This window comes from Loxodonta africana, chromosome 18, assembly GCF_030014295.1.
Source record: "Loxodonta africana isolate mLoxAfr1 chromosome 18, mLoxAfr1.hap2, whole genome shotgun sequence".
Taxonomy (NCBI): Eukaryota; Metazoa; Chordata; class Mammalia; order Proboscidea; family Elephantidae; genus Loxodonta; species Loxodonta africana.
The window spans coordinates 17,757,165-17,782,690 of NC_087359.1; the positions used below are offsets into that span (position 1 = coordinate 17,757,165).

General features: G+C 45.0%; 2 protein-coding genes across 3 annotated transcripts; one reads left to right on the forward strand and one right to left on the reverse strand.

The window, feature by feature from the left end:
* Nucleotides 1-630: 630 nt before the first annotated feature.
* KCTD2 (potassium channel tetramerization domain containing 2) lies at nucleotides 631-16,602 on the reverse strand. 2 transcript variants are annotated; one of them, XR_010318303.1, is made up of 7 exons: nucleotides 16,162-16,602; nucleotides 14,390-14,498; nucleotides 12,449-12,540; nucleotides 6,021-6,116; nucleotides 4,252-4,377; nucleotides 2,699-3,550; nucleotides 631-1,352 (listed from the first exon to the last, which is right to left on the reverse strand). XR_010318303.1 is itself a non-coding variant. In XM_064270779.1 (6 exons), the coding sequence occupies exons 1-6, from the start codon at nucleotides 16,498-16,500 to the stop codon at nucleotides 3,521-3,523; spliced, it is 792 nt and encodes a 263-aa protein (XP_064126849.1). In that variant the 5' UTR covers nucleotides 16,501-16,589; the 3' UTR covers nucleotides 631-3,520. The 2 variants fall into 2 exon arrangements, 1 of the variants encoding a protein (XP_064126849.1); XM_064270779.1 differs by having other exon boundaries at nucleotides 631-3,550; nucleotides 16,162-16,589.
* Nucleotides 16,603-16,694: 92 nt separating this feature from the next.
* On the forward strand, nucleotides 16,695-21,744 carry ATP5PD (ATP synthase peripheral stalk subunit d). The gene is made up of 6 exons (XM_064270780.1): nucleotides 16,695-16,820; nucleotides 18,471-18,601; nucleotides 18,891-18,987; nucleotides 19,950-20,021; nucleotides 21,324-21,386; nucleotides 21,540-21,744. Exons 2-6 carry the CDS (start codon nucleotides 18,480-18,482, stop codon nucleotides 21,669-21,671), a joined length of 486 nt encoding a protein of 161 aa, XP_064126850.1. The 5' UTR covers nucleotides 16,695-16,820; nucleotides 18,471-18,479; the 3' UTR covers nucleotides 21,672-21,744.
* Nucleotides 21,745-25,526: the final 3,782 nt, after the last annotated feature.

Here is a 25,526-nt window from a genome sequence, read left to right on the forward strand (position 1 = left end):
TTGGCCCTTCCCTTCCTCCATGCCTGGTTGACAACACTGTTGGTTCCCTTTTAAAGTAACTGCTGTGGTCTTTCTCCTGATTGGACTCCCATACAACTATCAACATTGTTCACTCATCTGTGTGTGTGCACCTTGTCTTCCCAACTGCGGCCCCATGCAGGAGAGGACGATATACTACCTGAGAACCCACACCCTGCCTGATACTTATTAAGGGATCAAGTAAGTATTTGTTACTTCATTCTCACCTTTCTTAGTCATCCTCTTTCTTGCAGAGGAAATGGACACCTAGTCACTTATTCTCTTTCAGGAAGACGTTTTTTCCCTTAAAAACCATCTCACACTCCTCGCTTGTCTCATTCCAGCTCTCTGGTGGGCAGCCCATCTGTCCCCCTTCCTGTTCATCAGCATTCTCTGAGGTTTCTCAGACTCAGCACAATGAAAGGGGGGGAAGGTGGCCCGATCCCTGCACCTGCCGGCAGCGTTGGCAGCAGCAGAAGTGGGCTTTGTAAGACGCGTGCTGGAAAGGTGCAGGGAAATTCCTTTCCTGACAACAGTAAGAATCATGACTAGGAAGTGGGAGTGGACACCAGGGAGCTGGCAGGGATGGAAAACACACACAAGGTTTCAAGATTCTTAAGTTTGCGTCATTGTCTTTATTGACAAAAGAAGTCACAGCATTTCAGACTTTTTTCAAACACACAGGCGGCAGCAAAGGGCACCAACAGGTAACAGGCACGGCACCTAACACTGGGTCAAAGGCCATGCTGAAGGGGCGATGTCCTCGCGCCCTATGGCCTCAGCAGCTCCAGCCCTCCCCCCACACCTTGCTGACACCCTGAGATCAGTTACAAATGTGCAGAAACGAAGTCACTTCGGAGACGGTAGGGCCCCACCTCGCTGCCAAGGAAAAGGACCAGCTTCTAAGGAAAGGGAAGCAGAACCACCTGTCACAGCACGAGATGCCAGGCTGCTCCCTGGGCCTCGCGCCTGGGGCAGAGAAGGCAGGAAGACACGCTCTCCCTGGTGGCACTGGTCACCTGACACCCGACGCCCCAGACTGATGGGCAGACACACTCTGAAGCTATCAGCCAGACTCTCTGGGGGAAAAGCTTCCAAGAAAGACCACCACCTTGGTTCATAAAGGACTTCAGTGAAACATTTCCCCAGAAGCCCTAAAGAATGACTCATCCTCAGACTCCCAGAGCACTGGGACAATTCCAATTGTCACTGGGCTGCCATGAGGAGGGGTCTTGGTGAAAGCCACCCTCTAAGAGTTGTGTCATTTGTGTGCTCCTCAGAGCGCTTAGTCTGGGGCTCAACTGCAGTCTTTTCACAGGACCCGTGGTGGAATTCTGAAAAGAATAAAAACACATCCATAAGGTCCCTGCCCAATGTCTGCCCTCCAGCCCAACTCTCTCCTTGGTGACCTTGGTAATAAGGTTGGGGTTGGGACCTAAGGCATCCACCCCAGCTCATGCTGACTACCAGGCATGCCCCAGGAGGCAGAGAGGGACCAGGAGCCTAAATGAATTAGCCATGATGGGCACAGACCCAAAATGAAGCTTCTCTTCCTCCCAGCCAGTCACACATCACTTGTTCTAACTGGCCAAAAAGTGCCTCTCCCAAAGCCCCATCCTGCTCTGGTCCCAGCAGCTCTTACTGTTTTACTTTTCCTTGACTCCACCGAAATCTTTGTTTTCCCTAAAAGATATGACAGGATGGGTGTCTGTAACCTTTTTGAAGGGGTGACTGCTTCCACCGTAGGTAGAAGTTCTAACACTTTACGGCTGTGAAAACACTAGGCATGGGCCAGACTTCTGAGGCGCCAGCGTGTATACTTACATCCGTGAGGAGAGAGATAGGTATCAGCAAACCCCTGGCACCTTGGGTACACACATTTCTATCCTACTCTACAGATGCAGAGAAAGAAGGAAAACAGCGAGGTTCCTAGTGCAGAGTTACGCCATCTGGGCTTGGTCAGATCACAAGCTCAAAAGACACTTAACAGTCTTTCACAAAAACCACTCCCCTCCACCTGCCTATTAAGCAGTTGAGCTGTGCAGACAGAGAACCTCTGCTCTGAAAGTACCAGGAGTGACTGGCCTGCGTTGTGGCCTTTTACAGGTGGAGCGTTTCCCAGAGGCACATTCTCCACACAATTTGCCAAACTACTGAAGTTACCCAGGGAAAAATAAGGATCCTCCGGCTTTTTACATTCCAGGACTGCTCACGGAGACTCAGAAGCTCAGGGAGAAAGTCCAGACACAAGCTCTATGGTCTCGGCTCAAAGGAGGGCTTAACAAAGACTTGGTTCTCGGCACCGAGGCGCCCATAGAAAGGAGCAAGGTGGGGGTGGCTCAGAGCTGCAGTGCCCCGCGGACCGCCCGCCGGCTCCTATACTGCTGGGGTAGCACAGAGCTGGCACGCCACGGGGACCAGGCTTGCCAACCTAAGAAACCAGGGGAGGCACAAGAATCGCACGTTCAGTCAAGGCAGTTCCAAGGGACAGTCACGGAAATAACAACACTTTGGGATACAACAACACATTTGGCAACTTTCCAAGAAACACCATTCCCCACCCCAGTTCACCAGAGCGTCTATAAGTCCCTCTATCCTTGGTCCAGGTTAGAAGGACAGGGAAGGAAGACAGGGTAAACGGGGGTGAGAAGAGGCTGCTGAAGCAGTTCTATCAACTAACCACAGCCCTGTTCCTCCAGCTGTCCGAGTCAGCACAGGATGCAGCCATCTCAAACCTCTTCTTGGGAAGAAAGCCAACTCTCTGGGGGGTCCAGGCTGCTAGGGACTAACGAGGCAAAGCTGAGGAGAGCAGACCATGGCGTGGATTCCCAGCAGCAGCTGTCAGCCTTGGGCCACATCACAGACCCTGGGGAAGAGAACACCCAGCCTCCCTCTCCTCCAAGTGGCTCTCGTTCAAAAGGAGTAATGAGGTATTCTAGGCAACTCTATCCTTTATCCAAAGCCTCAATACAATGAGACCAACTGAAGCTGGAGTTCTCTGCATCTGCTGCACTGAGGGAGCAAAGGAAGGGACACGGCATTATAAAGCAGCCGCAAAAGTCCACCTGGGCCCACGGATGAAAACATGGCACAGCTCAGGGACAAATCCTCTTTCACAAATCCTGCTCCAGGTCCTTGCAGTACAGGCCATTTATAAGGAGCTGGGTCTTCCTCTTCCCCTTCCCCCAGGCCCCCATAAAGGCTCCAACTGGGAACCGGGCCCAGCGGCTGTGGTAAAGATTTGTTAGAATACTGGCTAAGAAAACAAAAGCAGGTTTCTGAAAAGGTACTCTGCAGCCAGGAGTCGCATCTGTTTCCGGATTCCTGCGAGTGGGGGTGGGAGTTCCTTTGGTTTTGACCAGAACACTTCTCCACTGGGGGCCAGGCCTGGCTTTGCTTGGCAGTAGCTCGGTGACTGTACAGGAGCAGGAGTAACTTCAGAGAGGCGCTCTGCTGGATTGCTCTCTTGACCATTAGATTTCTGGCATGTCAGATTCTTCATTTACATCCGAGATCCTCTCTCCTGAAGAATCTGAAAGTGGAAGGCAGGGAGAAGGCTGAGGCATGCGTGGACTCCGGACGTACACCATTTCCAGGCTGAGGGTGCTCAGCAGATTGGTGAGGGAGAAGAGGCTGCAAATAACCCTAATTTTCCCAGGAGGCAAGGCAGGGGTGGAGCCTCGAACTTACCCAAGACACTCTGGCTGAGGAGGACAGTGTGCTGTTGGACCAAAGTTCCCCATGCTAAAGAAAAAGGTTTAAGCTTCCCATGTATCAGCGGTTTAGGGGTGTGTGTATGTGTGCTTGGGTTGCGGGGCACAGTGGAGAAAAAGGAAGATTACAGTTTAAAACAATTTTCGGGTAATTTAAGGGAGAAAAAAAATCACAAAAGTAGCAAGATACTTTTCCTCTTGCTGAACAACAGTTTGAAAGAATAAAGGCAAAATACTTTCCAAATCTGAGCTTCAGAATTATCACCTTGCAGCAGTGAATCACAGTAAGCTTTCTTTTCCACTGATCAGACAGAGGCTGGGGAAAGCCCATCTTTTTTAGGCTCACATTTCCTAACTAAAAGCCTCTGTCACTGCTCCACAAATTCTGATCTGAAATCCAACAGCCAAAAGGCCAAACAGAAGGGGAGAATACACGGTGAGCGACAGCTCAGGCAATGACTGATGAGGGGCTGGGAACCAGCGAGGCAGGGACAGCATTCTAGGTGAAAAGCTTTCTTACCTTTGCCTTTTCGCTAGGCTCTATGACGATGCCATTGGTAGAATTATTTAGTTCTCTGGAGACAACACAGAGGAATTCTGCCTGATCCTCATTTCCATAGTTATAGGAAGACCCAATGCTGATGAGCTGAGAAAACGAGAATACGGTAAACATAGAAGTAGTGATCTCAAGACACTCCAGGGCCACACAAACCAAACCCTCCTCTTGACTGAGCAGAACTTTGTCGTTTTGTTTTACTTCTCGAGAGATGAAGAATTCTCTAGTGCTGTCGATGCCCCAGGGCATAACCGGACCTCAACAGTTCACTAGGGCTTAATGAAGCTTTCCGGAAGAAGCTGCATGAGTCTGCCACTCCAGCTCTCCCCCAAACACTTGCAGCAATCCCAAAGGCAGCCATTTATCTGGGGTGCAGTCTTAAACAAAGGATATTATAAAAAAGCACTCTTTGTGAAACTACTTATTTTTCTCATCTTAACATCTTGATCATTATAATTCAATAATACAGACTTGGAATTCAGGATTTAATTGAGTCAGGAATACACACCCAGAGGGAAAAGCTGAGCCCAAGGGTGAGGCCATTCTGGCAAGCACAGCTGGCCTCGAATCAGGAGACCATGAGTGACTGACTCGCTGGGTGTGGCGGGGCTGAGCACCTCGGCCTGGGCCTTAACATCCTCATCCATATAATGGAGTCAATGGTAGCCTACTTTGTCCTCCCACAGGACATTATTAAGATGAGAAAAATAAGAAATCATTCATTAGTTTCACAAAGTATATTTTTTATAAAATTCTTTAAGACTATATTAGGGAAAATAACTTCTGGAGGAGAAAACGATAAACCATTAGCAACATTTTGCAACCTACACACGAAGAACAAGAGCTAGCTGACATATATAAGGCAGAATTATGTAGTAGAAAGATAAATGTAAGGAATAACCCAATGTTGGCTCCGAAGACAGAGCTGAACAGCAGATTTATATTTAACGTTTAAGATACGGTTATCACAAACAGTGACTTTTATTTTAGAAGCCAAGTTTATGGAGACAATTCCAACGGCCTCTTAAACTCTACCTAAAACCAGGCCCGATCCATATAAAATTATAATGACTTTGTTCATGCTCAGCCTCCCTGTGTTTTAAAGGCAACAGATGAAGTGAACAATTCTGCCACCTAATGGAAGAAAGTAGTAAAATGCTGATTTTCAGTTCCTTTCTCAGTTGCTTTAATACCTGCACGTAAGCCAAAAGGACAGACATCCCTACGCTCACGGGAAGTAGCCAGGGTACACGTCTTCTTGTGATTCCCTTCACTTCACACCTGCTCACCGTGCCCTTCTGGTGACACAACTGTACCGTCTGGCCTTGGGATAGGGAAGGAAGGGTTGTTGGAGCCTTGTTTCCTTTAGGTACTTATTCTAGAGTGTGTCACCAGAGCAAGCGCTGCACTTGTGAAAGGAATCTCTCTGAGGCCGGCACTTTCAAGCCTAATAAGCTCCGGCTCCCTGTGGACACAATCAAGGTGAAAACTCTGGCTATGAAGCTGTGAGACACTATTCCCAAGTCTCCCAGCTCACCACAAGCTCCTCGTGCACCACCGTGAGAATAATTCACGCTAAGTGGCTCTCCTTCCCCATGTTTTTAATTAGGACAGTGCCTGGCCCTACTGCTCTCACAGGGTTATTAGCTAGTTATGGAGGTGTCTGTTTGAAGGGTTGTGGATTCCCAGGCTATAAGATCAATATCAGGGATGCTACTATTTAAGAAATATACCTGTTCAAATTTCCAACCATCGGACATAGTGGAGACCATCTGTGTAAGCTCTTCCTCTTGACACTGCAGGACTCTGTATACGTGCTTCACGGGGCCCTAAAACAGCCAGAAATGGGCTTTTGAGAACCATATCAATGACACAACAGTTTGTAGCTGGCTCAGTTAGGTTCTTCAAAGGAATAAATGTGGAAGAGGAGTTTGCTCAGAATATTTTTTTTCCTGGCAGCCACCCACCACTCCCTTTACAAGCAGCACCGTAGTTTTCAATAAAAACTCATCTAGGACACCTGCCCACAAGCAAAGAGGAGAAGGCAAGGAAGGACAGGCAAACTGGACAAATGGACACGGAGAACTAAAGATGGAAAGGGTTGGGGGGAGAGTGCTGCTGACACGATTGCAGGAATTACAACCAATGTCACAAAACAATTTGTGTATGAAATTTTTGAATGAGAAACTAATTTGTGCTGTAAACTTTCACCTAAAACACAATTAAAAAAAAAAATTCTCTAAGGAAAAAAAGAGAGGGTCCAATAACAGGGATCAGAGGGTAAAATGATTCTGAACTTCAGAGGGAGGAATTATGTAACAACCAGGCTGAGCAAACTTAGATCCCATCTACAGCCCTAGGCAGACACAGGAATGCCCGGGTTTTTTCTTAAGTCATTTCTAACTGACACATACATACTGACAATGGAGACCATGTTTTGGTTTCTTCACTGTGATACCTTATCACAGGAATAATATGCGGAATGTTCAAACGTTCAAGCTATTTTTACCCTCTCCTGATGCTACCTGACTAAAGAAGTTTTTCTCGAAGTGTTAAATGGAGATAACCCTTTCGTAGAGGTCAACTTTTTAGAACATAAATTGGAACTGGAAGCCAAAAGGCTGAGCAACAACAACAGATGCCCCAAACAAGCCTCTGGCACTAAAGCTCCTATACTTTTTCCACACAAGAACCCTTCACGCCCATGACTTGGCTTGTGGAGGAGCAGAGGCCCCAAATGAGATGAGGGCAAGAGTCCCTGCAGAGCGGTGCGCTCACGAGGTGCTGTTATCACTCATGTGAGGAGGTCAGTGTTTTAGGAATTTGGGACCATTCAGTGTTGGGCCTACAGCCGGTCCCGGAGGGCAGAGGGGACTGGCACATACCAGCAGTGGAGCGCCACAACAGTGGCCCTCAGTCATGGAGAGAGAGCCAGCTTTGTACACGATGACGTTAGGGATGTATAAGCGTTTCTTTAAAAATGATAAAAACTAGGCTGGATGCCCTGAAACTATTACCCTGAGATAATCTTTAAACCTTGATCCAAAAATACTCCCTGAACTCTTCTTAAAGCCAAAAAAGTTTAGCTTAACTAGTAAAGAATGCCTGCCTTGAGCACTGTGCTCTTTTAAGATCTATCTATACAGGATCAAATTGACAACAGTAACTTGACAGGTTAGATAGGAACCTTAGGGGGCATGAGCTACATTAATGGTGGAGGAACAACTCAGAAAAGGAGGGTGAAAATGGGTTACACAACTCGAAGAATGTAATCGACGCACTGAATTGTACATGTAGAGGCTGTTGCATTGGTTATGTTCTGCTGTGTATATTCTTAACAATAACAACAACAAAAAATTATTAAAAAAAAAAAAATCTACCTTAAAATAAATCAAGCCAAGCTAGAAGGCAGTGGAGGTGAATGGAGAAGAAAGGTGATTTCTGAAAATAACTTCAAATCCTTAAATCTAGGTACACCTTGGACTTCCCATAAACCTAAACCAATAAACTCTTTGGCAGGAAAAAAAAAAGATAAAAACTTAATTTTAGTTCTTTTTCAAAAGGGTGAATGGGCATCAGTTACCTGGGAAATTAGTTCTGGAACAACTTGCTATTTGGAAAATACTGGACAGAGGACAGCAGATACTGATTACTGAGTGCTTTACACCTTCTCCAGCCTTCACCACAGTCCTGGGAGGTAGGTGTGGGCTCCATTCGACCCCTGAGGACACTGACGTCAGAGGGTGAGGCATCTCCCCAAGCTGTCCAGCTAGCAAGTGGATTGGAGGCAGAGCTGGGACTTGAACCCAGGTCTGCCTGACAATACTGCATTCTTTCTTTTATGCTTTCTGTTTCTAAATAAGATACTGTTATTGTTAACTAAAGTACTAAGAATATAGGACAAATTTCCTAAAGATTCCAGTTGGCTGTAACCACACAGTTTGCAAGGAACCAGATACTTTACATTATAGAATTTTAGAGCATCACAAACGATCTACAATACTGGCCACAGATGTCAAAGTCCCGAGTATTTAAGATGCCCATGTTAGCCCTCTTTTTTTTTTTTTCTCTTCCTAAGTAAAACACTGGAGCTGTCAAACACACCAAGATTAATCACCAGGCAAAAAATAATTTCAGAGGCAGCAACGTGGTTAGAACGGCCGCAGCTACTCAAAGAGATGAACGGTCACTAAAATAAAGGTGGGGGAGGACCCTTAGTTCTTAGGTTTTGCCATGTGTGAGGGACCGTCACAAGTTAAAGGAGATAATGTATTTGGAGGGAAAGCCACAGAAAGCCACATAAGGCCAACTTCATCTTAGGGGCATGTGGGACAAGTGCAAAAGGGAGGTGTCTTTGAACAACATCAAATCCACTTCTCAAGAGTTTCACTGAACGGACAGGACAGATGGAAAGATCAATTAACATCAAAAAGGTCTTGACATTCGTAGAACAAAAAAAGCTTCCAAATGGATCTAAACCCACAAGCCTTCAAAATCTGAAGGACTAATTAACTTAACTGCTGCCATCAAAAAGAAATCTTACAATGCTCTCTAGGAATTGGCTAACGGCAAAAAACAGAGCCTGTTTAGGTACTACGATTTGAATGGTTTCAAATTAGACAACTTAGGATACCACCAAAATTATACTAAGCGATCAAAACTTATTTTGCAATGTGGAAAACTAAAGATAAAGCTAGGTTTTCAAAATGTCTAAGCTATCAAACATCTAATGGTGAAAGATGCCATTTAAATATGAGCTGGGAAAGACTGGCGGCACTAGAACACATCTCACATGACAACCTGCAAACCAACAACAAATGCATCTTCGAACGTTGTCTGCTAGATGGAAGAAAATGGGAAGAAAACTAAATGACTAAGCCTGTCTTTCCACCTTTGCAAACTGCTGGAGAAAAAGTGGATAAAAGAGTTCACTTTTTATCACGTTGTTGTTAGGTGCTTTCGAGTCAGTTCCGATTCATAGTGACCCTATGTACAAAAGAACGAAACACTGCCTGGTCCTGTGTCACCCTCACAATCGTTCTTAAGATTGAGCCCATTGTTGCAGCCACTGTGTCAATCATTCCTGTTGCGGGTCTTCCTCTTTTTCACCGACCCTCTACTTTACCAGCATGATGCCCTTCTTCAGGGACTAGTCCCTCCTGAGAACATGTCCAAAATACGTGAGATGAAGTCTTGCATTCCTCGCTCCTAATGAGCATTCTGGCTGTACTTCTTTCAAGACAGATTTCTTTGTTCCTCAGGCAGTCCGTGGTATATTCAATATTCTCCACAAATACTGTGATTAAAAGTCATCAATTCTTCTTCATTTTTCCTTATTCATTGCCCCGCTTGCACATGCATATGAGGCAATTGAAAATACCATGGCTTGGGTCAGGCGTACCTTAGTCCTCAACTTTCCTTTTCAATTCATCAAAGAGGTCTTTTACAGCAGATTTTTTATCGTAGGTGTCAGTTATTTATCAAGATAATTCCATTTAGAGCCAGAAAACTTTGATACATGGAGTCTAACACAGAAAGAACAAGGTGCTATTTTTTGGCTTCACACATTAAAGTTTATTTCTTGCTTACACATAAGACCCTCTGTGGATCCCATGGCTTTTAGGAGGTAGCTCAGAGATCCTGCCTGTTTCCATCTTCTGGCTTCACCATAAGATCTCCATGTAACTGTGGCAGGGAAAGGGGAGCTGGAAGGGCGTGTAGAACTTTTATTCCTTTAGCCTTGAAGTGACACGTCACTTCTACAAGCTGTCCATTGGCCAAACTGGTCACAAGGCCCCGCTCAGCGGCAAAGGGGCTGAGGACTGGGGAAGCACATGGGTACACTGAGCATGAAGTGTCTCTGCCACAGGATCATTCCCTCTCTGGATGTTAAGGTCTTTCTCCATTTTATTCTAGCTTCCAGCATTTCTATTGAGGAGAATAATTCTTGACCCTTTAGATGAAAATCTAATCTCTCTATGGAAGCTTCTTACCCCTAGCGTTCTAACATGTTACAACTTTGTCCCTGGAGTATGTCAGTTTTCATACACCGTTCTGGACACTTCTGGGACCTAATAATCTGGAACGTGACATCCTTCTGTTCTGGGAAATTGGCTTGACTTCCGCCATTGGTAATTTCTTTCCCTGTATTTTTTTTTTTTTCCCTGTCTATCTGGAACTCCTGTTATTTGGATGTTAAACCTCCAGAACTAATGTGTATCTTTCTTACACATTTTCCGTTTTTTTCTGTCTTTTTCCTCTATCATATGGAAGACTTCCTCAATTTTGTCTTCCAGCTCTTCTGTTGAACTTTTTGTTCTCATATTTTTAACTTCTAATAGCTCTTTGGTTGTCGTTGTTCTCTGAATGTTCTTTAATATATCATTCTTTTGTATCATATAGGGGCTTTATGTTCCTTACAAGGGTTATTCCTAGGTATATTTTATTTTTTTCATTGTTAAGGCACTATTTTTAAAACAAAACTTAATGCCTCCTTCTTAATCAAAAGAAAATTCCGTATTGCTCTAGATTAGACCTACAGAAAGCATCGGCCACCAGTCTCTCATGGGGTGGGAGGCAAGTTATGCTACAAGACAGATGGTCACTCTGCCCTTTGTTACCGCAACTCTGCAGTCGTATGTTTTTTTTAATTTATCTTGTTGTCATTGACAATATACATAGCAGAATTTAACCAGTGCAACAGTTTTCACATGTACAATTCAGTGATACTGATTATATTCTTTAAGTTGTGCAACCATTCTCACCTTCCATTAACATAAACTCACTGCTTCCTACATTTCCTATCTAATCTTTGGAATTGCTCTTTTCAATCTGATCCCATATAGGCAGGTCTCACAACAGCATAACGCTCAAGGCAGACATTCTTTACTAGATAAGCTAAACTACTGTTTTAGGAAAACTTCAGGGGGCATTTTTAGCTGAAGGTTTAAAGACTATTTCAGGGCTACAGTTTCAGTGGTTCCATAGCTCCAGAAATTCTGGGGTCTATGAGAATTTTAAGTTCTGTTCTGTACTTTTCCCCTTATGATCAGGATTCTTCTATAGAATCTTTGATCAAAATGTTCAGTGATGTAGCTGGGCACAGTTCTGGTCTCACAGCAATCGGAGGCAGGTGTTCATGGAGGCAATTAGCTACACATTCTATATCCTCCTCCTATTCCTGACTCTCTGTTGCTCCAGGCGAACAGGGACCAATTGTTGTGCCCTGGATGGCTACTTGCAAACTTTTAAGACCCCAGGCACTATGCACTGAACTAGGAGACAGAACAGCAGCACTAAACACGTTAATAGGTCAGTTAACTGGGCTGTCCCATGTAACCATGTGCAGTCGAACGTTCTTAAGTTATAGCCAAAATACACACAAGGGAGTGTTTGTTTTTCCTGCTAGACTTTAAGCTTCTTGACAGCAAGGACCTTCTCCTTTAGCTGTGGAATCTAACGAGCTATTGAGGGCATCCCAACACGTGAATGACGGACAGATAATGAACTAAGCGTGCACCACTGTCTTAGGGGCGCACAAATTAGGGGCAAAGTCTGGGTTTCATTTTTGTTACTATATGAAAATTAAGACTTCGTAATAGAAAGAGATGCTAGATAGTTTTTTTTGTTAGAAGGGTGAATTACAACCAGCTTCTAAAGTCTCTGCCCTGAGACTCACTCTTGCCTGACTTACAGGAGCTGGATGCAACTTGGTCACATGTTAAAGGTTCATCCTAGCAAAGAGTGACCAAAGGCTGCGGTGGTGAGATGTTTGGTCTTTATGTCAAGGGAGACAGATGCTCTGTCAGAGAGAACAGGGTTTGGACCTAAAGTGCCCGGGGCTCCTCCCACTGCCATATGGTGGCCAGTGACAATATCCCTATTCTTCTCAAGGGACATGGGGCTGGGGTTTTTTTCCCCTTTGTTATTTCTTCTTCTCTATTTCCTCATTCTGAGCAATTCTCGGGGTTGGGCCTGCTGTATCTGGTGAGCGTGCTCTGTGTGCACAGCAGACAGACAGTGGTCCACACGGACCTCAGGTTAACAGGGCGAGGCTGGGCACTCGGACAGCAGCACATTATCCTTTTGAAACCACAGCCAGGCGTACGGACAAAGAGAGCCACTTGAGACATTCTCCCCTTAAAAATTCAAAACACATTACTTGTGAAGTTCTGTTCTCATTGTCCCGTATCCTTTCCTTAACTAGTCGCACCAGAGACGCGATGTTGTAAAACTCCGCTTCTTCCAGAACACCTAGAACAAGGGCCGGACTGCAGTTAGAGACGTGAGTTCATCAGGAAATCAAGCACTAACTTACATCAACAAGGGCCTGGAGTTCCCATGCTTGGTAAAAATGGCATTTTTCAGAAGAAAGTCTAGTCTCTCTCCTTCATCCTAAAAAACAGTGTTGTGCTGTTTTGGGTGTACCCATTACCTTTTCACCGAAAAAATGAGGTAAGCACAAGGGCTGCTAGGCTCCCTCCATTTCATCCCTGCCATTTCCTCCCTGCACCTGCCCACAAGCTGCAGGACACCGTTCCCATATGTCGCTGAGTTCCTGTGACTAGTCACGTTGGACATCGCCTCAATTTGCAATTTTTACCCAAAGTTTCCTCTAAAAAGACCCGGAAGGGAGGGCTGTACATTTGTGTGGGCCGAATTTCACAGGACACTTCTTATTTGAGCACTATCAAAGGCAATCACTGAAAGAATCCTACTCCAAACAGACTCAAAGGCCTTAGATAGGACAACTAAACACGATGTGTGACTATGTACCAGGAAAAAAATTTGACAGAACTGGAATGTGAACTGTAGATTAAAGAATTTATCAGTGTTAAGTTTCCTAAATTTGATAACTGTACTGTGATTATGGAAAGGCATATCCCTGTTTTTGGGAAATACACATGAAAGTATTAAGGGGCAAAGGGGCACGATAACCGAAATCTAGTCTCAAACAGTTCAGAAATAACAGCTATGTGGGAGGGGGTGGAGGGGGGCAGAGGGAGAGAGAGAATGAATGCCAACATAGATGTGGTCCCCCCCCCCCAAAAAAAAGTTAAAAAATGATGAATCTGGGTAGAGGGAGTTCTTTGTACATTCTTACCATTTTCTCTAAGTTTGAAATTATTTCAAATAAAGTATTTTTTTTAAAGGCATTACAAAAAGATGCTCAAGATTCCTCTTTTCAAGAACTAAGACTGCCATGAGTCGGCAACTGCTGAAGCTGGATAGTGGGTGCTTGGAACTTACCGTACTATTCCCTCTACTTTTTTTTTTTTTTTAAAAGTATTTAAAATTTTCCACAGCAAAGTGTAAAAAAAATGAAAAAAGACAGTAAAAAAAGAAGATTTCTCTTTCTCCTGCTTGGAACACAGCTATTTTAGAGTCACTCCATCAGCTAGGACCGCCATTACGGCTTTCTTACTCAGACCCAATGCTCCCAGGTCAGGGTGCCCTGGATTTAGGGACAGGCCCCAATCTTCCAACAATGCCTCCGGTGAGACCAAGCCAAGCCTTTTAGAAAGACATCTACACCCATTTACAGTCCAAATGCCCTATAAACCAAAATGATGAGGCAACCAACGATACACACCTGACAATGAACTGGAGGATAAATTAGGTCAGGTGCAAAAATTTGCAGGGAAGCATGAGACCAGAGTCTTTAAAGAAATGAGGCCAAGCCTTCATTTTTTTTTCTCCTAAGGCTACAAGTTCAAACTAAAATTGAAAATATTAATACCTGAACATCAGAGATGTGTTGCTACAGGCTACAAACATTCACTGCTAACACATAAAAAAAAAAAAAAAACACACAAGTAAACGTAAAAAGGGTTATGACGATTCTGCAGGTTGGGCAGAAACTCCTGAAGTGCTCTGCAAAGCTGAGTTACCTATTTTCCTTCTCATCAAGGAGGCAGAACAGAGACCAATGGGACGTCCTAGGACAAAACGTTTTTAGACAAGAACAAGTAATGGAAGGCCTTCAGCTCACTTTCTTCAACTTTTACTATGCCTGTACATGAGCTCAATGCAAATTTCAAACAAAATACATTAAAGGTTCTACCTGAATGTTGAAAATGTCCAATTCAAGTATCGTTCTTACCTTCTTCTGCCAACTCCTTGTTAATGATGAGTTTCCCATGTCGGAGGTAGTTTAGGATAGGACCAAAGTAGGTGGGATCTCTGTCAATCAGATAGGCCCCTGTCTCATCCTGCCAACCAAACACCAAGATATCATTGTGGAGAATTTAGGAGCTTTTAAAGGAAGTCAGAGCAGGCTTTCAACCTCGTTGTCAATGCCCTTAGACAACAATTCACTCCATCAGCTAAAAAATTTTAGTAAGAGGGCAAGTTTCGGTAAATGTTTGCTTATCACAAGCTATTGACAAGAAAGTTGGATTTATTTATCTTGTGCTTTAAGTTCATTTCAGGTATACACATACTCATCAACTATGCATTTACTTACTGGTTGGAATTTCTAAAATCTTTGAACTAGTTTGAATTTCTAAAATTGGACAAAATTACTAACATTCTTTCGTAGAATATTTGTCATAAAGAAAGGGAGGAAGAAAGGGTCATAGTTGTGACTTAAATCTTTGTTTGAGGTAGGTGTTACTTCTCCACTGCCCTGGAAGCACATTCTTAATTCTGAGAAAACCTCTATTTAGCTGGCAATGCTCCTGAGCTCAAAGCCAACATCAGTGCGAGTCTGAGCTGCCAGCTGTAATCTCACACACTCCAGCTCTGTGCCCAGAGGAAGCTTGCCACCGCCAGGGCTTTGGCTCAGAACAGCTTTAATCCTACTCATCTTTACAGTAAAAGGACCAAAAAGAAACTGTCTTATTCTGCAACAAGGAAGATTCAGGGTAGATAAAATTATTCCCTTACAAGCAAGGGTTTTGGAATCTCTTTAAAGTTAAGGCAAAATAGGTTTCCATCAATCTGAGATTTAGTAAAGGAGGCGGGCAGGAGAAGAATAGATGAAATCAAACGTTTACAGAGCCCCAGCTTGATTGCAAGGTAACGGATGGAGCTACATGGGACATACAATGATGTAAGCCATGATTCATGCCTTTAAGTCGGAAACGAAAAGATGAACATGTAAAAAGTTAAAATTCAAACAGTTCAGACTGGAAATGGGTTAAGGGTCTTGTCTGTCACCTCTCAAACCTTTGGTTAGCAGCCATGCATCTTGCCCAACAACACTCTTTGGCCTTCATTTTTTCTGAGTCTTAAACTGGTCAACTATTAGCAATGGCAAATAGTAACTTGGGATGTACATGACCTAGGGTATGGACCTAAAACAGTCCCTGTTAGAAGGTACAAGTTCTGGGTCCAGGCGGAGGATACAGTGTGAGATGAAGAGAGGCACTTCCTGTAGCTGTCAAGTCATCTGCAGCCCTAGACTTTAACCCAACTTGGCAGAGGGGTCCAAAGAGGAAGTCTGAGAAAGCTACAAACATGCCTTCGCTTGCCCTGACCCAGTTCTGGGTGCATCTGACACAGGCAGTGAGGGGCTGAAGGGGTGCCAGTGAAAAACTCATGCAGATCTGAAGGGCTGGGATGAGAGGTGTAGAGAAGAATATGGAGAAGGGATGTGGAGTGGGTTCTCGTAGGTGCGGGTTGGCCCAGTGTGGGGTAAGGAGTCGCTGAGAACAAAGGGCGGGGTCAGAGAGAAAACCGGGATGCGCCTGAGAAGGGGGGACAAACGGGGGTCTTTCTGAGCTCCCCGGGGCTAGCCTGGGAGGGGGGAGGAAGAGGGGCCCCAGCCTGAGGGGCCCTCCTGTGAGGAAGGTGTCCTAAGACTCTGGGGACGAGCCTGGAAGTAATCAGGGGGGCCGAAGCCCCGGGGGCGCGCCCGAGGGCGGGGCGCACCTTGTCAGAGTCCAGCTCCGGGTCTTCCTGGCAGCAGAGACGGCAGAGAAAAGACTTGGGCTCCCGGCCCAGGGTCTGTCTGGTGGTCACGAAGTAGGTGCCACCGACGTTCAGCCGGACCCAGCGGGCTGCGCCGCCGCCCCCTGTCCGCTCGGGCGGACCGGGACCCGGCTCCAGTGGCTGCGCGGCGGCAGCTGGCGGGCGGCTATGTCCGCGAGGCGTGGGGCCAACCGGGCGAGGGCTAGGGGGCCCGCGTCCTGGGCCGCCCCCGTCGCCTAGCCCGCTCCCGCCACCCCCTCCCAGCCCCGCCATCGCCGGGTCCAGCTGCAGCTCCGCCATCTTGAGCCGCCGCCGCCGCCGCTGCCCGACCGCCGCCGGACCGGCCCATTTCTCGGCAGGGAGAGCCGGGCCGGCCCATCGGCGGGGGTGGGGCGGGGGAGAGGGACGGGAGCGCCCCCAACCAGAGCCGGGGGACCCGTGGGGTGGAGTCGCTGCGCCCGCCCTCGTGGGCGGGACTTCCGAAACCAATCCTAATCCTTATTGGCTGATCTGCAAAGCAAGGTCCGCCCCTGTGACTTTGTGTTGGTTGAGGGGAGGCCTTCCGGTGACCCACTTCCGTTACTTGCTGGTAGGGCTGTGAGCGTCCGCGGTCGGTGAAGGTGAGTGGGGTTTAAGGTGTCGGATCCCAGGCCCGGCGCGTCTCTCTGTTCTGCCACGTCTAAGGCTGGCGCTGAACTTTGCTGCACCCCCACCGAGGACGCCGGGCCCTCCGGCTGCCTTGCTGGCTGAGCGCCCCGAATGTAGCTGCTACTGCTTTGCTCAGCTCTGCCTTCCCCTCCCCCCTCCCGCTCACGAGCTCGCAGGGGCCCGGCTGTGACCTGGACGGCTCTCGTTTAGGCGCTTGCACAAAGCTTGTTTCGTTTAGTCCGCTCCCCAGCGCAGCAGACTTCAGTCGTCCAGTTTTGGAGGTGGGGAAGCATTACACAGAGATAGTAGTTCACTTGCTCAGGGACGCTTGGCAGGTCCGCGCTGTCCCCTCCCTTTTGAGGATTGCAAGATTCGAGCGGATTCAGCTTTCAGGGCTTCTCAGGCTCAGGGTTCATTTATCCTTTCAACAAGTATCCCTCGAGCATCTCCTGTTCGAGGCACTGGGGATTCAGCAGTGACTAAAACAGGACAAAAATATCTTTGTTCACGAAGCCTACCTTTTGCTGATGCTTGGAAGTCTCTGTAAGGGCGCTTGGTTCCCTGGTGTCTTTAAGTCACCCCGCACTGCCACCTTAGGAAACCTAAGCTGTCCTGGAAACGAAAGAAAGGAAGGGCAGGCGTGTGACAAGTTTCTTTTGAAAATCTTGAGAAAGGTTTCTTTCACCTCCCTGTGATCCACTCCATAGCTTGATCTTTGACATTGATGAGAAATAGTGCAATGTCAAAGATCTTACGTAAAGTTAAATCTTTTCCCATATTCTTTCTTGGTTTAAAAAAAAGGCTGTAACCATTTTCTTTTACACTCACATATTTAATATCGTTAAATGCAGGACATGTGCTAGTTCCAAAGGGAACAGTCAGACATGAGTAAGAAAGTGCAAGTATATTACCATCTGATAGGGAAAAGGTAGAGAGCCCTTTAAAAGGAGCCCTGGTGATGTAGTGGTTAAGTGCTCAGGTGCTAATTGAAAGGTCTTTCAGCGGCTCTGGGGGAGAAAAGATCTGGTTATCTGCTACAGTAAAGATTACAACCTAGGAAACCCTATGGGGCAGCTCTGCTTTGTCTTACAGGGTTACGGTGAGTTGATTCTGACTCAACGGCATCCAACAACAGAGAGCCCCTTGAGTTTGTATAAGACTGTAGGGCAAGTTCATGAGCACAGTTTCATTTAATACTTTTAACAGCTGAGGTCAGGGCAGCTGATGTTATCCTCATTTTCCAGATGAGGACATTCTGGCACAGACCCTACTCTGTTTAACTAAGGCTGGTCGAAACTTGGGTGTGTCAGGTTCTGTGCACTGGAGAGTCAGGGAATAAGACACAATCTGGGTAGAAATATATTTAAGTTGTTAACTTTTATGCAGTGCATGAGTATTATTTTAGCCCCATTTCCAAAGAGACATAGAGAGCCGGGCTTTTATGGATGAGTAGGGGTTGGTGAGTACAGAGATGACAGGGACTATATTTAAAAGCCAGGTTGTCCACCTTGAATTTGAAAAGCTAAACTATCCTTAAAGACTTGCCTGTTTCTAAGATGCCTTTCTTTACAGGCTCCTTTCCAAGAACCCTCTGTTTTGATCTGACTTATTTTATTTTCCAGGATCCCAAGATGGCTGGGCGAAAACTTGCTCTAAAAGCCATTGACTGGGTAGCTTTTGCGGAGATCATACCCGAAAACCAAAAGGCTATTGCTAGCTCCCTGAAGTCCTGGCATGAGACCCTCACCTCTAGGTCAGTACCTTCCAGAGAGGTAGCCTCTTACTTGCCACTGAATCTGGAAACAAGGCAGTGTTTTGGAATCATATATGAATTTCTGATGCTCCTCTGACAGGAAGTATAAAGAAATCCATGCATTTTTCCAAATAAAAGTCTTTTTTTTTTTTTACATTTCCATGATCTTCCTCCTAGAGAAAAGCGTGATGACAACTCTGGGCCATAGGAAAAAGAAACAGGGAAACTGCTGTGTGAATTTCCTGTTGCTCATGGAACAATCCTAACTTCTGCTTTCCCATGTGAGCAGGTTGGCTGCTACACCTGAGAAGCCACCAGCTATTGACTGGGCTTACTACAAGGCCAACGTGGCCAAGGCTGGCTTAGTGGACGACTTTGAGAAGAAGGTGAGACTTCAGATAGCTCGAGCAGTGGTCTCGTAATGTGACCTGCGCATGGGGAAAAGGAACATAGATAATTACACAGGCATGATGACAGTGAGGTAAGAAGGATGGGCTTAACACCAAGATCCTAAAGGAAGCTCAGAAAAGATGAGTGTGGCCAAAGCTTGGGGTGGTAGATTTCAATGGCAAATAAGTGCAGAGAATTCAGGGTCTGTTCATTCAGCAAGTTTCTTATCCAAAGAAACGGTACACTATAGTCATCATCAGAGAGCCAAAGGGCTGTCAGGTTAAGTGTTTCTGCACAGCTCTTCCTGAGTTCCTTCAAAGCCTCCTACTTGTCTCCCTTTGGAAGTAACATCTTTTTTACCCTTTTACTACTCTTTTTCTCCTTTCTCTGCTCTGTCTTTTTACTGTCCCTGATAGCTGTTATTTCTCACCTACCTATGTTCTGATACTTACATGTATCCTCAGTATCCAGAGTCCATTTGTTTATTCATTCAGTAGATGCTTATGGAGGGCCTACTCTGCCAGGCACAGTGCTGCATGCTGGGACTTTAACTCTGCGCTATCTTCTGAGGGGACAGTCTCCGATCATTATGCAAATATTGCTGCCACCAGTCCGTCCTCTAGGATTTCATTTAAAAGAAATCTGAATTTCTTTAGAACTGTAATGTTCTAAGAGATCATCTTAGAGGTCCAGGTCCGGCTGTCATTTTCAAATGAAGAAACTGAAGTTCATCATAATAAAGAATTATCCAGGGTGCACTGTTAGCTCGTGACGGCGAGAAGAACCTTGAGCTCCTGTTCCTGGTCTAATATTCTTTCCACTCTGACACCTAGAAACATCCTGGTTTCTTCTCGGGATGGAGAATGCGTTTTTGTATAAACTGTAAGGATTGATGGCTAAGCCCCTACTTTGGGGTTCTGGGTATATTGGTGACCACTCACAGTCCCTGTGTTTGCAGTTTAATGCCCTGAAGATTCCTGTGCCGGAAGACAAATATACTGCCCTGGTGGATGCTGAAGAGGAAGAAGATGTAAGTAGTTGAGACTCTTATTTATTCCAAAATTTTCTTAATCCTGACACCTCTGTATTTTTTAGCTGCTAGGTTAAGGTAGAGTAAATTGAAAACTAAGGAGTGGACAGTAATAAAAAAGAATGAGCTATTTATAAATGCAGCAACATGGATGAATTTTTAAAATAGTTCTGCTGAGTGAAAGACACTAGGAAAAAAAAAAGGGGGAGTACATACCATATGATTCCATTTATAGAAAACTTTAGAAAAACAACTACAGGAAGACCTGCAAAAGCTGGGACCTGTGTAAGGCGGAAACCTGTTAGAGAAGGAAAACTTAAATATTTTCCACTAATAGCAATAGAAAAGTGGTGATTGCACACTGTCAAAGGTGGAAAACTTGTGAAACCTGGAAAAACAGAACAGTCCCATTGAGTTCTGGCACTCACATGTTTCACTGTAATCTATAGTGACAGAAAGCAGATCACTGGTTGCCTGGGAATGGGAGGAGAGGGCTGATAAATATGTTCACTATCTTGCTCATGGTGATACCTTCACATATGTCACAACTTATCAAATGGTACTCTTTAAATATGTGTATTTTATCTTATGTCGACTGTGTCTCAACAAAGCTGTTAAAAACACTTAAGGAGTTGGAATTGGGTAGAAAAATTATCCAAGAGAGTATTCAGATACCTGACTACTTGCTTGAAAGTACAGAAGGTCATGCATTGGAGTCTAGGTGGCTCTGCCCAAAGGAAATCTGACTAGGTGGTCAAGGGGCTTGTCCTGACCCTGAAGGAGGTCAGGCCTCATAGCAACTGGCCCCTGTGAAATGTAGGCATTTGCTAGGTTACCTGGATGAGTAACCTGAAGAAGCCTGGTCCTGCCCTCAAAAGCTGGCTCTCCTCCATGGGCTTGTGACTTGGTAGGAAAAGCTGTGGTTTTCCTCCTAAAGCAAGATCTCCCCAGTGGTAGGGGCTGCCACTGTATAAACCAGTCAGTTGCTGTCCAGTCAGCTCCGACTCATGGCAACCCCACGTGTGTCAGAGTAGAACTATGCTCTGTAGGGTTTTCAATGGCAGGCTTTCTGGAAGTAGATCACCAGGCCTGTCTTCCCAGGTGCCTCTGTGTAGACTCTTAACCGTGAGCCTTTCAGTTAGGAGCTGAGCATGTTAACTGTTAACACCATCCAGGGACTGGCTCCTCTCTAGAGCAGTGGGAAGGGAAGGTTGGGCTCTGGGACTCCTTATACCTTGGGAGCCTCTGGGTCAGGACAGAAAAAGCTTGGTCTCAAAGCAGAATTTCACTGTTCTTTTAAAGGTGAAGAATTGTGCTGAGTTTTTGGCTGCCTCAAAGACCCAGATCGAGGAATACGAGAAGGAGGTAAGTGTGAGCCGTGGCTTTGCCTATGTCATAGGTTTTCTCTCTTTCCTGGCCACAAGTCTTTCACCTAGTGTCAGTAACCTGCCTTGGGTTCTTGTTTTGCATCTCTGCGGCCCTGTTTACCTTAACCAGACCCATTTCCGTTCTTTGCAGCTGGAGAGATTGAGGAACGTTATTCCATTTGAGCTGATGACCGTTGAGGACTTGAACGAAGCCTTTCCTGAAACCAAATTAGACACGACCAAGTATCCCTATTGGCCTCATCAGCCAATTGAAAATATTTAAATTGAGTCTGAGAGGAAGCTTTGGCACTTGTGTAACAAACTCTGAACTTTAAAAATAAAAGTAATTCTGTGGTGCTGTGTGTCTGCTTTTTCTCTGCAGTGGAGATAGTTATACCTCTCCTCCCAGGTGATGGCAACTGGAAAGGTGAGCCTAAAGGCGGGTGCTGGTCCAGTTGTGTATGATCAGGATGTGTTGGAGTCCCCAACCCCCCCGCCAACAACAAAAAAAAACAAACGCACTGCTGTTGAGTTGATTTTGACTCATAGCAACCCTGTAGGAAAGTGTAGAACTGCCCCAGTAGGGTTTCCAAGGCTGTAATCTTTACGGAAGAGCACTTTAACCACTGCGCTCCCAGAGCTGCTGAAGTCTTCATAACATAACGGTAGAGTCTGTGACTGTCTTTCACTGGTACAGAGGAATCCTTATTTATCTACCGACTCCCTTGAACTTTCTCTTTGTTTTCAAACTGCTGATTCCTAGGGAGTGCTCCCTTCTACTCGTCCGTCAGTCAGTCACAAGGACAGATGGTCCAGGTTGGAAGGGTAACAACAGCAGGGTGAGTAGCAGGAGACCAGCAGCAGGGGTTCACTTTTCTGTGCTCCAGCTTTTGAACATAAAAGTGGTATAAAAGGAAACTTTGTCACAAAGGTAAAACTCATTACAGCTTTGTATTTCAGTGTGGAAAACTTGACCAGTTCCTTTGTTAAAAATCCCATTAAACTATTTACTGTGGTTAGCAGAACTGTGCAATCCCAGGGAAAATGGAGGTGGGTTAAAGTAAGGGGAGATGGGGAAGAAAAAAAGGAGTTGGGGGAAGATGATGGAGAGAGTTCTTTTGCCCTTAAAGTCAGAGGACCTGGTACGCTTACCACTGAATCCCTTGATCACTTAATTTCTGCTTTTAGGCTAACTGCTGTCTTGGGAGTTTACAAACATCAGGATTGTCACAAGAATTAAATGAGAAGCTGCGAAGTTTCTAGGTAAGAAAGTGATCTAAGCATAGGCATCCTAGCTGGTAAGCTTAAATCCCATAAGAAAAGCCTGCATATGGAAGGATAGTGTGCACAGGCCAAAAACTTGGTGACGTTTCTGCGAAGTATTGCAGGAGGGCTTCACTGGAGCAGAGCAACACGGCTGACAACTCTCGAGAAAGCAGTAGTCATAGAGGATGAAAGCGGAGGGAAGCCGGGTGCCATGGCCCCTCTGTAAGGACGTGAGTTTGGGTGAAAATGGGTTGTATAGAGCAGGGTGAGTTCTTCTGAGAGCTGTTCTATGTGCAACATAATCTGAGATGTTTAATGGTAGCTGTGTCAGAAGGCCTTTGATGCACAAAACAGAAATGAATACTTCTCCCTGCCTCCCCCACTGTTGAATCACGGAACTGGCATCCAGCCAGGCAGCTGAAGATCTAAGGATTCAGACAACTTCCAAGGGAAACTATGAAGAATCTAAGACAAATACATTCAGTTTGCTTTCGGAGTGTGGTTAGAACTCACACTCAAGGAAATAACCAATGTGAGTCCCGTGGAAGCTCTGTAACAGAGAGGAGCTCTAGCATTTGAGGCAGAACCTTTGGAAGACCTTCCGTAAGCAACAACAGTGAACAACTGAAAATAGGTGCTCAGTCAAAGGCATTTGGAAGGGATAGGAGGCACTTTTTATTTTATACCCTCCTGGATTGTTTGACATTTTTGCATTGTGCATGCATTAATTTTACATTAAAAAAAAAATCACTAGTTAAATAGGATTATGCTTTGCAAATCACTAGAGAGAGGAAAATCAACCCCCCCGCCCAAGCATCCTAAATAACAAAAGTTAAAGATAGAAATAAGCAAAAACAAAAATAGCATAAATACAGAACTAAACATAGTGATGATTATGAATTGATAAACACCCCTTTTAGAAGCAAAAATTCAAGCTGGGTCAACCCAAAATCCAACTGTTTTAAAAAAAAAGATTCAAGAAGGATGAAAGGAAAGGATAGGTTGGCTGCACTGAGGGTACCATCTCCTTACGGGCAATTAAAGGGACAAAAAAGGTATTTATCCTGCCTTGAATAACTAGTTCAGGAAATCAAAGCTGTAGTTACAGAATGCTTAGAAAATAAAAATCACGAACATTTCATATCCAAAATAATCAAATTCATGGCATTAAGTTGTTACTAAAATGAAACCCCAGAAAAATCAGAAAACAGAAGACTGAAAACATTTAAGAAATTCGGAAATGAGTACTGTCATACATTATCATAAAAAGCTAAACCTGATTCCATCAGTGGAACAGAAAAGAATGCTCAGAAATCATCTCTAACATAAATACTAACTATAAGCATTTAAGTATTTACTATATACTCCAAGTAGCATTTTAAGTCACTGGGGAAAAGTGTTCAAATATTAAAAAAAAAATAAAAATAAAAATAAAAACAGCTCCTTGACACTGAAAATAAATTCCAGCTACAGATTTAAATGGTACAAAAAAACCCCACAATAAACAAAAATTATAGGTGAATTTTTATATAAAATTCAGGTGGGAGAGTTTTTCTAAGCAAAACTTTACAACTGAGAGTCAGTCCCTCATCGTCTTTTTTGAGTTACCTTGTTTATTGCTTACTGTTCTCTCTCACTAGAATGTAAGCTCCATGGAGACAGGATGGTTTGAGGGAAAAGTGAAGGCTGAAGGCCATAAAAGAAGCAATGGCTCTACAAGTCCAGGCTAGGGAAACGCTGCAGCCACGTGGCAGAGCATCTACAAAACGTGGGGACAGGTTTGGGTTAGAGAGAACATTCCCAATCCCGGGCACTCTGGGATGGAAAGAGGGGGAGGATCCTATTCTGGTTTGTGGGTGTTTTTTTTTTTTTTTTTTTTTAATAAGTACAAGGAATAGTGATTATTTAAAACTTTTTTGTTGAGTCAAGGACTTACGGAAATCTCATGAAACAATACAACCCTTCTCCAAGTAAATACATTATTCCCAAAATGTTGGAGATGTGAAGCCCACCCATACTTCCTGAAGAGCTATGAGATTCAAGTAAAATAAATAATCTGGCCTGAACAGTACATTTTTAATAAAATTAAACATTTTATTGAAGTGTTATATATATATGAAAAAGCACAAATTGTTAAGTGTACAGCTCTAAACCTTCACAAAGGGTACACACCTGTTCAGATTTAAAAAACCCAGAACCTTATCAGTTTGCCAGCAGCCCCTCTTCCTTTCACAACCTCACCCACAGGGTAACGTTAACCTGATTTCTAACAGCAGAAATGAATTTCTCCTGCTTTTGTAATTTTATAGCGGTGAGTTCACATATGACGGGCTGTTTCATTTGCATGTGGATTCGTCGCTTTCAGAGCAGCTTTACGAGGTGGATGTTCGCATGTTGAGCTGGTTCTGGATACCATCTTTGGAAAAAGGCAACAAGAAATGAGGTCCCGTTTGTCCTGGTATCAGTTTACCTTTCAAAGTGCAGTCCGGGCTTCATCAAGAACAAAAGGTAAATTAATTGCAACCGAAACATCCAAAAAGAGTAGAGAAAGCTATTAAATAAAAATAAAAACAACGTAACTGCCATGGCTAAGCACTTCCTTTCAGCTTCCCTTTTCTTTCAAACCATTCTGATACCCGCAGTTGGCCTACGAACCCACCATCTCTCACCTGGAGGGCCGGTGCCTTAGCCGGTAAGTCACTGGCACATAACACGAACACCCGGCGATCACATGCCTCTTGGACTGTGGCGCCGCGGGGCTGTCATGACGTCAGGGGTGTATGTCTCCCACAGGGGGTTCCCGCAAGCATCCAACTGCAAAACCCAACGCGGCTCGGGCGCCGACTCTCCAATTCCGGAACCTGAGAGCACT